This window comes from Anser cygnoides, chromosome 3 (assembly GCF_040182565.1).
Source record: "Anser cygnoides isolate HZ-2024a breed goose chromosome 3, Taihu_goose_T2T_genome, whole genome shotgun sequence".
NCBI lineage: Eukaryota > Metazoa > Chordata > Aves > Anseriformes > Anatidae > Anser > Anser cygnoides.
This window is the reverse complement of record NC_089875.1, coordinates 52,149,922-52,164,036: the sequence shown is the minus strand read 5'-3', so window position 1 is coordinate 52,164,036 and position 14,115 is coordinate 52,149,922. Positions and strand designations below refer to the sequence as shown.

At 34.6% G+C, this 14,115-nt stretch overlaps 1 protein-coding gene across 9 annotated transcripts in view; it reads right to left on the bottom strand.

Moving 5' to 3' along the window:
- Positions 1-14,115, bottom strand: part of STXBP5 (syntaxin binding protein 5) — a 113,894-nt gene that overhangs the window by 15,811 nt on the left and 83,968 nt on the right. For 3 of the 9 annotated variants that reach the window (XM_066994176.1, XM_048067772.2, XM_048067774.2), the window contains 4 exons: positions 13,409-13,474; positions 10,096-10,152; positions 9,960-10,007; positions 2,932-2,982 (listed from right to left, as the gene is read on the bottom strand). In XM_066994176.1, the coding sequence (XP_066850277.1) occupies positions 2,932-2,982; positions 9,960-10,007; positions 10,096-10,152; positions 13,409-13,474 (222 nt within the window). The remainder of the gene's footprint in view (positions 1-2,931; positions 2,983-9,959; positions 10,008-10,095; positions 10,153-13,408; positions 13,475-14,115) is intronic. The other 6 variants (XM_048067775.2, XM_066994177.1, XM_048067778.2 and 3 more) reach the window with 6 other exon arrangements.

Below are 14,115 nucleotides of genomic sequence, written 5' to 3'. Positions count from 1 at the left end.
ATATTCTGTAAACCAAATTAAGGCCAAAAAAAGCTGGAATATCTTGGTACATTCAGAATTTAAAAACGCAAACCAACTGTAAACCATCTGCATGAATAAAAGATAACTCAAATCCTGGCATCTCACTAGAACGTGGGACTACATGTGGTTTCATTAATTATACCCCTTTGACTAAAGATTTGAGAACATACTTTCTATACTCCTTATTTCAGGAAAGATCCTTCTCCTCTTCCTGAGAAAGATACAATTACTGCAACAGGCATAAAATGTACTTTTCTTCAGTTGCAGCTGGTTGAACATTTGAAAAGCATGTGTACAAATTCCAGAAGTATTGGAATGGACAGGGAAACACAAAGATTAACTAGCCAAACAATACAGACATTGTAGAGAGTGGACAACTCATTCAAAGAGAACTGGGAGTGAAAGATTTAACTGCATTAGTGCATATTCTTTATCCTGAAGTCAGGCAAGAATCTAATTTCTTAGTAGATTAGTTTTGAATGAAGAGGAAGTTACAATAGTGTGACTACAAAACCATTTCATCAGAAGGAAGGAAAGATGAGCCTCTTCTAAGCAACCAAACCACAGAGTAGGACCGAGTGGTAATGGTACCTTAATCATCTGGGTTACAACGTTGAAAAGCGATGGTATAATGCAGACTACAGTATGCTTAAGATGATTTCTATTTTAGGAATTGGAAGATAAATATAGAAGCACATTTTGTTTTGGCTACTTAGAGAGAAAGGGGAGTAAGTCAAAGATTTAGAGACAGAAAAGTATTTTGAAAGAGCACAACCATGAAAGAGTAAATGTGATCAAGGTTCAAGAAGCCATGGAAGAAAATGAAAGAAAATATGGATAATAAACTTGTGAGAAAGACATTTCAGAGGTGTCTCCTAGATCCAGTACATACGGTCACATAAGTGACAAAAAAATACAAGCAAGCTGAGAGTCACTGAAGAACCCTATGCAAAAACTATTCCACTAGAAGAAAAGATGGTAAGTCGAATAAAAACAGACATCTCATTGCCTAAGAAAGTTATTTACAGACCTGAAATTTTAAGACTTTTATACAGAACAAAATGAGGTGTATAGGTGCAGATAGCTACACATAGGGTAAAGTCAAGCAAAACCAAAGACCATTACAACTAAGTAGTAAAGAAATACACCAGAAGGGAGTTGACCAAAAAAGCTCCGTTATTTCATTAGAACAGCAAATATTAAATCACGTAGAAAATGCTGACAATTTTAGCATTAGAAAATACTGAGTTTTAGCATTCTTTTTTCTCCCTGCTTCAATTAAAAAAAAAAAATCTATGTACTTACTGCTATCGAAGAATTTCAAGTAAAAACAACAGTAGGAATAGAATGAATTTGATAATATTTAAGTGTAAATGTGTTCCAGTTTGCAAAGTCTGATAAAGTAGTAAGGAAGAACAAACACACAATGAAAAGACAAACCAAATTTTTGTGTTCCTTACTGCCAACAATGCCATGGTTAAATCATTCTAGTTCTACACAGAAGAGCCTTAGAAAGATGAGGAAAAACTCATCCAGAGGCAATTAACAGAAGCCATCCTAGACTTAGACAACGCAACTTTAAAAACAAAAACTAACCTAAACCTATCTGCAAAAATGAAGATTAGCAATGTGACGACAGCTTTCAACAGCATAAAAAATGGCCTAGCAAAGAGAAACAGAACCATAGCTATCCATGTTCCTTGTGGAAAGGACAAGAAGAAAAACTAAGTTAATATGGAAGCAGGGAGTATCGTTTGAATATTGTTTGAATAACAGGAAATTTGTTTAACTGGCTATAAAACACAAACTTTTTCTGGTATTTTTCTAGAAACTTATTTATTGGAGGCTCATGAATGAGAGGTTAAACTGCCAGACACCTGGATCCTTGCCATAGCAATGGATTAAAGGATTTCTGAGGGTTTCTTCCAGCTTCACATTTATCTGAGCAGAGCAAGCTGTAATGTAAATCAGGGTGGTCTAACTCTTGAGTTTCAGGATATTCCAGTGCCATCAATTCTTCCCTTGCTGATAGCAAGGGTTGTCAGATACACAGTTCTGCAGCTGACAGTCTGATCCTGATCTGTTTTCTGTTGGGGTTATACAAGGGATTCTGCTGCAAGAGGGGAAAAGAGCTGTAGCAGACAGAAGGCAGCTTTCCTATGCAGGCTACATCTACTGCTGTAGGTCTACAGCTGTCCCTGATCATCTTTTTCTCTAAAAGGCTGGGGAGCTGGATCTGATCTACAAGCTGGCAGTCAACTTTTGATGAAAAAGCTCTTAAAAAAAACCAAACTATTCATTTGTATGTTGTTTTAGTTATGCAAAACCTTCAGAATTACAAACTTCACAACTTAATTGCTTATTATGTAAAAAGGTATTGTACTTTTTCAAGAAAATTGAAATTCTCAGAGTGGCCATCTACCCAGCAAACAGCTGTATGTTATTTTCATTTATGGAGAGTGGTCACAAGACAATTACCATTTGCAAAAATGCATCCAACTATTTGTTGAGCAGACCTCAACATATCCTGTTGTTCCCAAGATACTGTATTTTTCAATTTAAAATATATCAGATGGTTTTAAACAGGCAAGCAATTTTCCTTACAATAAATTACCTGCTTATTCAACACTTGTTCTATCATAGCACTATTGTGGAAGTAGGAGTGACAGATGCCTAAAAATTATGACAAAAACGTGATAAGCCATGTACAAAATTTGCAGGCTTACCTTACGATGACAGCAATGACATTTTGTGCCTGAGATCCCCCAAAGAGAGTGGAATTAAAATTTTAGTTCTATACTTCAGATAATGCAACTCAGTCATGATAGTTTACATAAGTAAGGACTCTTTATTGTATGCACACTCTGCAAAACAGTTTCAATAAAAATAAAATCAACTATGTAAACTTACCTAAATCAGGCTTTAACTCAGTTGGCAAACTTAGCTTCCTGGACATCTTTGCTGAAAAGTGAAGTATATCTTTTTTTTAAAAAGAATAAACATGATTCTGCTGGCCTTTATTTGCCTCTTTCCAAACATTTAATAAATTATTGTTCATTACATTAACTGCAGTACTTAACAGGATTTCTATTAAAGCAGAGCCCGACTTTCACAAGTGAAGGGTGCAAAGTAGAACATGGAAGATACCGCGGTCTTCAAACGCAGCATTTTATTACTCTTGCCCAACTTCATTTCCCCTTAGATTTCTGAATGAACTTGATGGATTGGATGAATTTTGCTTTGGCTCAAACTCAAATTTTATCTCTTTGGGTAAGAGAAGATAATGTAGACTCAGTTACTGCAAGAATATACACTGAAATTTTCAAAAATTTAACAACCCCTCCACTCTTCTTCTGCCCTACTTCCTGATCACACCTGAGATACTTTAAAAAAGAAAACAGATGAAATTTTAATTACTCTAAAATGTAAGGGGTAAGAGTACATGTGTAAAATAAGCTAGTAATCTGAGATGTAATCAGCAATCTTAGAAGAAATAAATTACAAAGAATAATTATATATGATCAGCAGCATACAAATGCAACATTCAAAAAAGTCAAATTTCAACAGTACTGGTCATGTGAAAAATAGAGCTTAAAATCATCACTGACTTAGAGAATTCTATTTGTAGGAACAGAAATCTTATGGCCTATTTAAAATACAGTATTATGCTAACAAACATTCATAAAGTAATAGTCACTAGTAGACTTGTAGCCATACATCCTTCATCCTTCTTTTAACAATTAGTAGAAAGAATAATTTTGATGTAGTTCAACTTCTAGACCAGGGCTAGAATTTGAATTTCTCAGCCACATGCCTGAATTTTGATATATCATTTAGTTCTTCATTGTCTTTTAAGGGTAACACTTCTCCACCTAAAGTAGATGTTGGATACCCATCATTAGGCAGATTGAATCTTGCAGCTTCTCTCTGTTAAACTCTCTGGAGTTCGCTTATTCTAATTATCCTTTTTTTAACAGAAATCATTGTTTGCTACATGTCCTGAAGAAGAGTGCATGATTTAAAGTTACTTCCACTCCTTCAAAAGGAGAAGTACTTCACTGTATCATCAATTATGCTCATCAATATTACAAATGCTAGTTATCTGAATGGATGAACAGTTTTATTCCTGTCATACATCATAAAAAATTGAGAGTAAGACTCCAGAAATAATCTTCTCATTTCCTTCACATGTCATTGTTACAAAGTATGTCCTGTTCAAATTAAATTGAACTCAGACCACAATGCTAGTTATTTTAACTTACTTTAGTGCAGGCTGAAATGGAAAAGGGTACTGCACCTAAATGTTTTCTATCCTCACAGCCTTGCATTGGCATCTGCCTGGCTTAATGATGAGGCCAGAGTTCATCTTCAAGAAGTTTCTGCCAGAGGTTGTTTTCAGTAAGACTGACTCTTGTTTCAGATCACTGCTCAGCTATACATATGGAAAACTGTGGTACACTGCGCTAGTGACCATGAGCCCTTTTTTCTGCTGTCAGTCTGAACTTGCATCAGCTTGGTGCAAGAACACGGAACCTCATCCGGAATTGGGAATTATAAGACAGGTGTTCCTCATCATAAGACTTGTCTTTTGTTTTGGACATGTAAATCATAAAAAGCTGAGATACTGAACAAAAGCTGAAGCATGCACACAGAAAAATTGAGCTGGTTTTGGCTTTTCACAGCTTTTACCATGTGTGAATATCAGTAATGATTAGTTTATTTAATCATATTGAAAACTAGAGTGGTCACTTTTGGCTTCTCAAATCGAAGTGTTTAACAACTCCGGAAAAATGGCAAAAACCAAGATATTAGGCAACAGGTCATACAAAATACAGGTTCGTATGTCAGATTCTATGAGTCAATCCCCACTTTTGGCTTTTTTGTTCACTAGTAAAAGGCCAGCCGCATGATCTAGGTTGACAGGGTAAAGCAAATCTGCCAAATGTCTTTTTCAGTACATACTAAAAAACGCCTCTCATTAATAGGACAACAGGATACAAGAGATAAGACTGTCATTGCTAGAAATCATGAATTAATGTTATGAAGAAAACTTACAGTTCAAAATATACTTCAATGTGTCAAAAGCCTCAATAATTCCAATGTAAATAAACTAGAGCTTATTTAAATAGCGGTACTGCCATCTTGTGTTTAGAGAGATAAGTGCCTGAAGATGCAATAAGAAAATAGGAATATTTCACCAGCTAAATCGTTTTTTGGTATTTGGTATAATAAACTGCCTGCATTCATATATGGCTTATAGTTTACAATAGTTTTAAGAAAATTCGGTTTTGCCATGACCCAGATGAAAAATAGCAATACTGCCAGACAGCTAGAGAACTACCACATAAAAGATAATGATCAGGGAAAAGGAAAGAAAACAGGATTGAGATCTCAGTGTCAGGCTTTTGACTTTATTTGTACAACAGGACAAAGGCGATGTCAACTGCCCCTTCTGAGTGTGACTGACCTCAAGTAGCAGCTGTGATGCCACTGCTGAATACCTCTCTTGGTGATTGCTGCCCCATTTACAGCCAAGGCTGCCTTTCTACAACCAGTGCAAGACAAGGAGACAGGCTAGGGAGTAATTCTGCTGCTCTTGCCTCTGCTTAGACCTACACTTTATACTTCTCTAAATTAGAAAACCTGAAGTTGTACATAGGCCACATACACACATTCTCTTGCTTATTTATATAACTAAATACATATCTCGTGAAAATATGAGATCAGAGAACTGTCCAAGAACAACATCCATGATTCTTGGAGATTTCTCATATGTCAGTCTTGAAGGGAACAGGTGGTAAATATGAAAGGTTACCTTGGCATACTGTGCTATTTTTCAGTATAGCAGGCTTGACCAATTCAATGAAGAAAACCTGAAGGATACCTGAGACACGTCTGAACTGTCAACAAGAAGATGTGGCTTAAAGTAATAGTTATATCTTATTTGCAGCATGTTACCCTGAGCTACGTTACAAAATGTTACATTGTATAGCACAGTAGTTTGAAAGCTGTAAACTGTTTTCTCATATATTCCTTATTCAAGGAAACAGTCAAAACCCTCTGCTAAAAAAAAATCCTCTAAACCTAAAATAAAGTGAGACAAGTATCTTGGTGTTTTGACAGACAAGAGAATAGTTTACATGAAGCATAATTCATTTAACATTTAATGAGAAATATCTAACCAGCTTAGAGTTTTCTTTTAGTTCTTGCTAGTATTTTAGACATACTGAAGTCCCCACATGATTCAACGTTTGACAACTACATAGAAGAAAAAATTTAAATTACCAAATTTCATGATGCTTAAAGAATCAAATACTGCACTGGTGACAGTTAAAGAAAGAAATAGATTATCAATGCTGAGATGTCTAGATTTGATATAAGAATAATGAAGCCATTTTACAAGAGAATGCCTGAATCAGACAAAATATTAAACACTGGAAAAAAAACCCACTCTTACTCTGGCATTAGGGCATCTGAGAAGTTAACCTTTGATTCTGTGAAAACAGTATTAAAAGTCAATGACTTCAGCATTGTTTGGCAATTTTAGTTGTACACTTCATAATGTGAAAAGCCTTACGTTAATGGTAACAGCTAGGAGTACAGAAATTTTGAATTACAACTACTCTGGTTAGATCTGCCTAATGATATTATTTGCAATTGTTCTTAAATTTGCAGATTGAAGAAAAGAAAAACAATTTCACTGAAGAATGCAGTCTCCTGAAATAATTATAGAGGTATTAGAGTCTACAATATTTTGCATATAACTTTACTAAAGCTTCTTACAGAAATGGATGTTGTAATACCTCACGTTCTGACCAGATTCATATTGATATATTAAGTCACATACAAGTCATTGTATCAAATACTTAACTGACACAAACATGTAAAACAGCTAAAGATATTGCTTCAGCTGGAATCAGATCACAATGCCTTTCTACAAAAATTACATAGTCTTAGACATGAAATACTTCCTATCATTTTTTTTCCTTTATGTCTAACACACTTTTCAATAGTAATTCACAGAACATTATTTACGTTTTCAAATATTTGTCATTCCTAAGAGAAATGTTTGCATCACATAACGGCCAGAGTATTTTCTGTAAATTCCTAGTTGATTAAACCAAGTATCTCTGTGTATCTAAGGTAATTGCAGCTATTCTGAAGTTCACCCCAATGCAAACGAAGGGGAAACGTGACCCTAGAGCCACATATTAACAATAGACCTTCGGACAGGTACATTCATATTTTCTTTTTTTTTTTTCCCCCTAAATACTCAGAAAGACAAAGCTGAAGTGTTGGTTCATGAAATATTTGCATTTTAACTTACTTATACTACTGTTGCAATCTTTGATGACCTTTGATCCTTTAATGAAGTAAGAACCCTTGCCTGATACTGTCACTAATGATACAAATCAATGGAAATTAAGATGTTTCTACATAAAAGTTTTAATAAAATGACTAAATTGACAATGGTTTCATATTTCTAAATGGATGCATTTTCTGTTACCACCTTACAGACCTATCACTGAAATGAAATTACTTCTCCCTTTGTCAGCAGTTTTCTCTTACTGTTCACATCGGACAAAAAACACAGGGGTGATATTAACAGCGACTGAAATAAACTATGTAAACTATTCTTTTTTTTGTAACCCATTTTGACAGGTTGTATTTCACACATGGATAAAGACCTGAAAGAACTTGAACTGACTGCATGATACGCCAGTGCAAAAAGCTACAACCATGCTACATACAAACTCATTCCTGTGAACACAGTTGATGGTAAATTGTGTTCTTTCATACCACAGTGTGAAGATAATGACAAAGTAGCACTCACATTTTACAAAACTCATTTTCCATTCACATTTAGCTGACAATTCCATTTGTCAGCTATTCAAAACAATGAAAATGCATTCAAACAATGAAAATGCAAAAACATGCAACTAGTGGCATAGCATTTTGCCTTATTTTACATATACCAAAGAGCATACAATGTAAGTTCAGAAAGTCATGCAGGGGAAAGATGCTGTATATAAGGTATAGAAAACATAGTAGTGGAGGAAAAAAAACCCAAGAACAAGGATCCTTGCACAGCATCCAACTACTCGAAACTAACAGAATGCAGATGAAATAATTACATTTCTTCAGACTTCCATTACACTGTGCAAGGTACACAAATCAAAGTATGGGCTGACTGGGAAACAGTTATGAATTACACATCCAATGCATTCATTATGGCCTCAGCTTTGCATTTAACTTACACCCTGAAGAAGGCATTGCTTGTAAACGTTATGCTATTTTAGCTGTGAAAAACATTCACACTTTCATTTGAAAGGCTTCAAGCTGAAACAGATGTCAACAGTTCTATAGAATTATCATTAGCATGTTTTATTAATACCGTAATATTACTCTTTTTAAAAAAGGGAAAAATAAAGTAATGCTCAAACACATTATAAGACCTCATATCTTGTGCAAAAAAATAAGTTTAGAAGAGACTGCTTTGGGACAAAAGGAAAATACCTCATCAACAGGCATTGACATAACATGCACAAGATTAAGTGTTGTTTTTCTCATGAGAAAAACTGAACATAAGCTTCCAGTTAGCCGGAATCCTCTAGGAGGACATATCAATGAATATTCATGTAAACCATACTCAAGTTTTTCCAATTACATAATTTAATTGACATAATGATCTATTATTGAGAGACAGTTACTTTTTTGAATTGTGCTTAGGCTTCCACTGTCTCTGAGCTCATCTTCCCTAACCTGTTATCGCTGCAGTTGTGATAGTACTGAGCAAAGGGGACATTTCTTGCTCTTCCTCATGTTATGCTTCAGATTCCAAAAGGAACCTTCACCATAGTCATATTTTCATATTAACAGTTCTTCTCGATTACTGAATTGTGGATTTGTGGTTTAGGATTAAAAGTTAAGTTGTCAAACAGCAAATCAAACAGAATAGTGAAAAAGAAACATCCATCACCTGACCTTATGGTTCAACATAACCTATGAAGTAGTACTTCAGCAAGCAACTTCACTACACAAAATAGTTTCAGTTTTTTGACCTCACAAAAGAGAGAAAATTAAGCCTTCTTGCAATGATATACTAATGTAACAACAGAAAACATAATGAAACATTAACAGATTCTGAAATGAAAGTAGCCATATCCCATGCAAGAAGAGCCCTTTCCCAAAATCAAATCACCCAGCCCCTGGACTTCATTTAATGACTCAAGTGTTACAAGCAGAGTTAATTTTCATTCCAATCACAAAAGGGTTCAATCTATAACCCACATACAACATATTCCAAGGCAGTTTGTTGCCAAATTTTTAAGCTAAGTCTGGATGGATTTGGAAGGATATTGTGTCACTGTTAGATGCAGAAAAAGTAAATACATTCTGGACCAGTAATGGGGTGTATATAATATATATATATATATATATTTATGATCAAATATTTGGTCATATATATATATATATGACTAAAAGTCCTTTTCCATGTGATTAAATCAAAACATGATACCACCTCCACCTTGACCACTGTAATATGGAAATCTGACCACGTGGTTATGAATGTAATGCACAAAAAAATTTAATCAGCCACATGTTCTCAAAGGGAGCGTACCTTTGCAAAAATAGTGGAATAATGTTGTGAATTGCATAGACTGAACTCTTAGTACAGATTAGAATTCCACCCATCCAGAAAACAGAGAAGTGCATTTGCAAGAGTAATTTAAGCCACCAGTATCCTTGATTTTTTTTAAATTGTGCCCAGTGTATTTAGTACAGAAGCAGCCCACAGAATTACCAATTAGAATAAAGAATGAAAAACAACTAAGTATGCATTTTTTAAAATTTTATTTATTTTTTTGCTGCTGAGTTAGTGTTGCATAGAGTAAGGCACTGGATTAGGAAGAGAACATTTTCTTTCTAGTTCCTACCTATGTCATTGGCTACCATCCTGGAAAACATTCTGCTTTTGGTCTTCACTGTAAATAATATATTAATAAAAAAAGGTCAATCTATGTATCAAAGAATGAACCGGAAAAAAGACTTTAGAAAAGAAAAATACTGTACCCTTTTCTATAAAATTATTCATTTTTTGATCATCATCAGAATTTGGTGAACCAGAACCTATGAGTGAAGACAGAATGAAATTGATATACATTTAATTTTGACACAAAACCAATGTATTAATAAAATTTTCAGTTTAAGGTAGATAAAAAGATTTATTAAAATATAAAATACTGATAGTGGTATTCTCTGGTAGCTGGTAGCTGTACTAGATACTATGGATTGCAAATTATTTTGTTGGGACAGGAATTCTGCCATATTGACGTTAACGACAAAAATTATAATTCAGGTTTTATGTTGCACAGTGCCGCAAGTTTATTTGTTAGAAATATTTCTCTCACTGAATAAAGTGTTTAACACTGAATAACTGTATTGCTGTCCTAATCATGCTTCCAGACAAAAAATTAACCCAAATTACAATTCACAGAACACAGTAGTAACAATAAACTAAGAAGTTTTGAAAATCTGTTTTTTTCCGATGCAATATATCATTGTTTGGCCCCAGTTCCTCAATTATTCCACCAACAGCTCAAAGCCAATGTTGTCACCTAGGATTTTTCAGAATTCTTAATACTGAAAAAACAGTAGTGGTGTCTACAGGCCACTACTTGAAGCCTCCTATTGACGTAAGATTAAAACACAGTTCAACTGAAAATAGAAAATTTCACTGGATTTTATTTTGTGCAAGTGTAAAAATAAGAATGGAATGCAAACATTTTGACCTTTGTGAATACAAAATTATGAAGGTTTACAATGCTATACATTTATTTTATGGTCAGATGAATGCCCTCAGTCTATCACCTCCTAATTTCTGGGGGGAAAAAAAAAAGCAGGAGACAGAGTTACCATCTGTCTCCTTCCCCCCCCCCCCCCAGGTTTTCTATAGTTCTCTTATTAAAACTGTAGGATACACTCCTAACTTGCAGGTGGCCCCTTTCACAGTCCTCTAAACTGTATAATCACCCACTGGAGCAAATCAAATGGAAGTTAGCTTCCACATCTCTTCACTTGGGGACTGAAATGTGGAAGAGGTGGAAAATCTAGATCACTTGAGCAAATACAGACTTCAACCCAAACTGACTGGTTTGTTTTACAGGTCATATCGTTAACAGTCAAAGCCAGTAACATACTAAATTGTCAATCCACCCCTCCAAAATTAAAGGTAGTTAAACTTTTTGTGCTAGTATATTTCCTTCTTCACTAGCCAGACTATTTTGGAAAAACTCCATTTAAATTTGGCCTCCGTCCTGCACCTCAAGTTCACCAATACTGTGCAACACTTTCTCCAAAATGTCCTCTCTTATCTCTCTGGAAACAGCACGTTATTTTCACATGACTAAAAGAGGACTACTTTCCAGTGTTGTGATCTTGCCCACAAAAGGTGTAAAACTTAGAAACCAAACCTAAAAAACTGCAGTTCTTCTCATATCCATAAGGGCTGGCCTTCCCCGGAACATACAAACATCACAAAAAGATTTCTTATCAGTGAGGTGACTGCCCATTTGCCTCCCTCCCTAGTTACAAGTACCTTTCTCAAAAGAAAACTGGAGAAGCCTGCCATGAACTTTCTCATTCACAAAAAACTGGGAGGAGAGGACAGAACAGAGGGAAGCAGGACAGCGTCTAAACTTACCACTTCGAGAATCTACTTTACAGGGCTTGCAGCTGTGGCTTCTCAGCTCCCTCTTTTCTCTATTCAGTATTTTTGGTATTTAGAATTATTTCTCTTTAGTACTGCATGTGTACCTAAGATATCATATACTCTTTTCACAGAATATTCAGCTCTCCAAAATTCTAGGTTTTATTCTGTTCATTTTATTGTAAGATAACTTCTGAAGTCTTCTCAGACAGTCAATTTATAAATTAAAAGTTACATCTATCACTCTATGGTTAAGATTTTCCCTCTAATTTTGTTTCCTTTCAGGACATTTAAATCTGTCTATTCTAAGTTGTCCCCTTATTTGATTCTCTTAAAATAATATATATATATATGTATCTGAACTACGTTATATTTTAATCTACTCCAGCTAACACAACCCAGACATGAGGGAGGGAGGGTAGGCAGATTGTTAAATTTAAGATTTTTCCATATAAACCTTGATTCTTACCCTAGTACTTCCATTGCACTGTTAGTGGAAATGGTGATTTGAGTTTTATACCACTTCAACATCAACATTATGAAAAAAGCCTCTAATTCAACTTAGTATTTTAAGCTTTAGCTATACAAGTTGGAAGTCATTTGGGCTGACATTTGAGTGACGCTGGAGCAAGAGAGAAAAAAGATTGCAGAGTTACAACTCATTATTTGTTCCCTGTAAACATTTTTGCAAAAATAGTAAGTTTTTCAATGGAGATGGGGCAGATGATAACAAGAGGTTTAATCTACTGCGTTTCAGTTTTAAACAGCTTCCTTCATGGCTCACTTCGTTCATTCCTCACATGGCTCACAGGCTACAGTAGAAAAGGAATCTATCCTTAGACCCATATATTGATTACCAGTTTGCATGACATTGTAAGTATACTAGCTACATTAGATTAGCTATTTGTGTAAACCTGCAACTTTGACCTTTACTCTAATTTGGAGTAGAGCTTTCAATGAAATAGATGAAGTGCCATTACTTCTTCAAAAGTTTTGTCAAGAGTAATGCTGAAGATGTGACTTCTTTTTTTACCTACTATGTGAAATATTCATTTCTAATACTATATCCTGACACATACTATTTAATATTCACATATCTACAGCCTCAGTGAGCCAACATTGAAAATTTTTAAGTTGTATAACATATTGCTGAAGCTTTCCTTTAGAATATTCAAATACAGTAATAGCAACTGAATATCTATCCCCCCCCTTTTTTTTTTAAGCAAGGAAATCGTACTTCATAAGGATGACAGCTTCTGAAGACCTCTGATTCCAAAGGAAAATGATAATTTGTGGAAGCAAAAGTAAACTAGCTCCTTTTGCGAACTTTTTTTTTTAAACCACTTCTGAGAACTGAAACACCAGATACCTGAACTATTACAGGAATTCATACACCTCTTATCAGTGTTTCAGAATTCCATTGTGCAGCTTAGTAGGCTCCCTGAAACACAAATATTGCACATTGTATCTCTCTTCACTCATCTTTATGACTTTTTTTATTGCATCTGTTAAATAAACTTTGCTTTAAAAATACAGTGGAGCAACACAGCAAAATTTTTCAGAACTTCTCACAAGTTACACAGGTTTTATATAATTACTTAACAAGTATGTGTTGATTTAAAGCATGCCATCTTCTGTGGAAATAAGAAGCTGAAAGTTAGAGAAAGCGATGATTACCTGAAGTAGGTGATTTGCAGCGATCTTCTGGCACCATTGTACCTTCATTAATATCACAAAGACCTGCTGGAACACAAAAACAATGTATAGTGAACATGGCTGCTATTTCATCCTTTCTTCCATTACAGTTAGGAATTTTATATTAAATACAAACCAGCTGTTTGTGGTAGAATTTGTTACATATTGCACTTTTTAAAATTTGGACATTAGCTGCAGTGATTGCAAAGCTATTCACTTCATCCTACTCATTAGATTTCAGTGCAAAGTACTATCTTTTAAGCACGACACTTATCTGAACACTTAATTACATGATATAGATATATGTTAAGTACACATTTATATTTTGAAAAAAATCCTAAAAAATGTAATTGTTAAAGAAAGTCACATGAAAGAGGATCTCTAAGACTACAACCACATTCAGAGTATATGTGAAACCACTGAGTTCTTTCACTATTTGCTTTCCATCTGTTAAAGTGATGAGCTTTGTATTTACTTTTGTACTGTGAAGTTCAATATGGAGTTTTGCTGGAAGATTATGTCATTTACTGAATTTAAGGTATTAGGGTGCTTAAAAAAGCATTCTTCCTTTTATGAAGGGATTTCACTAAATTATATTGTCAACTCTGACCATTTGAATAACTACTATGTTAGCATCTAAAGCTCATTCCTTACATTCCAATGAAGGAAACAAAGCATAGGAGTTCATT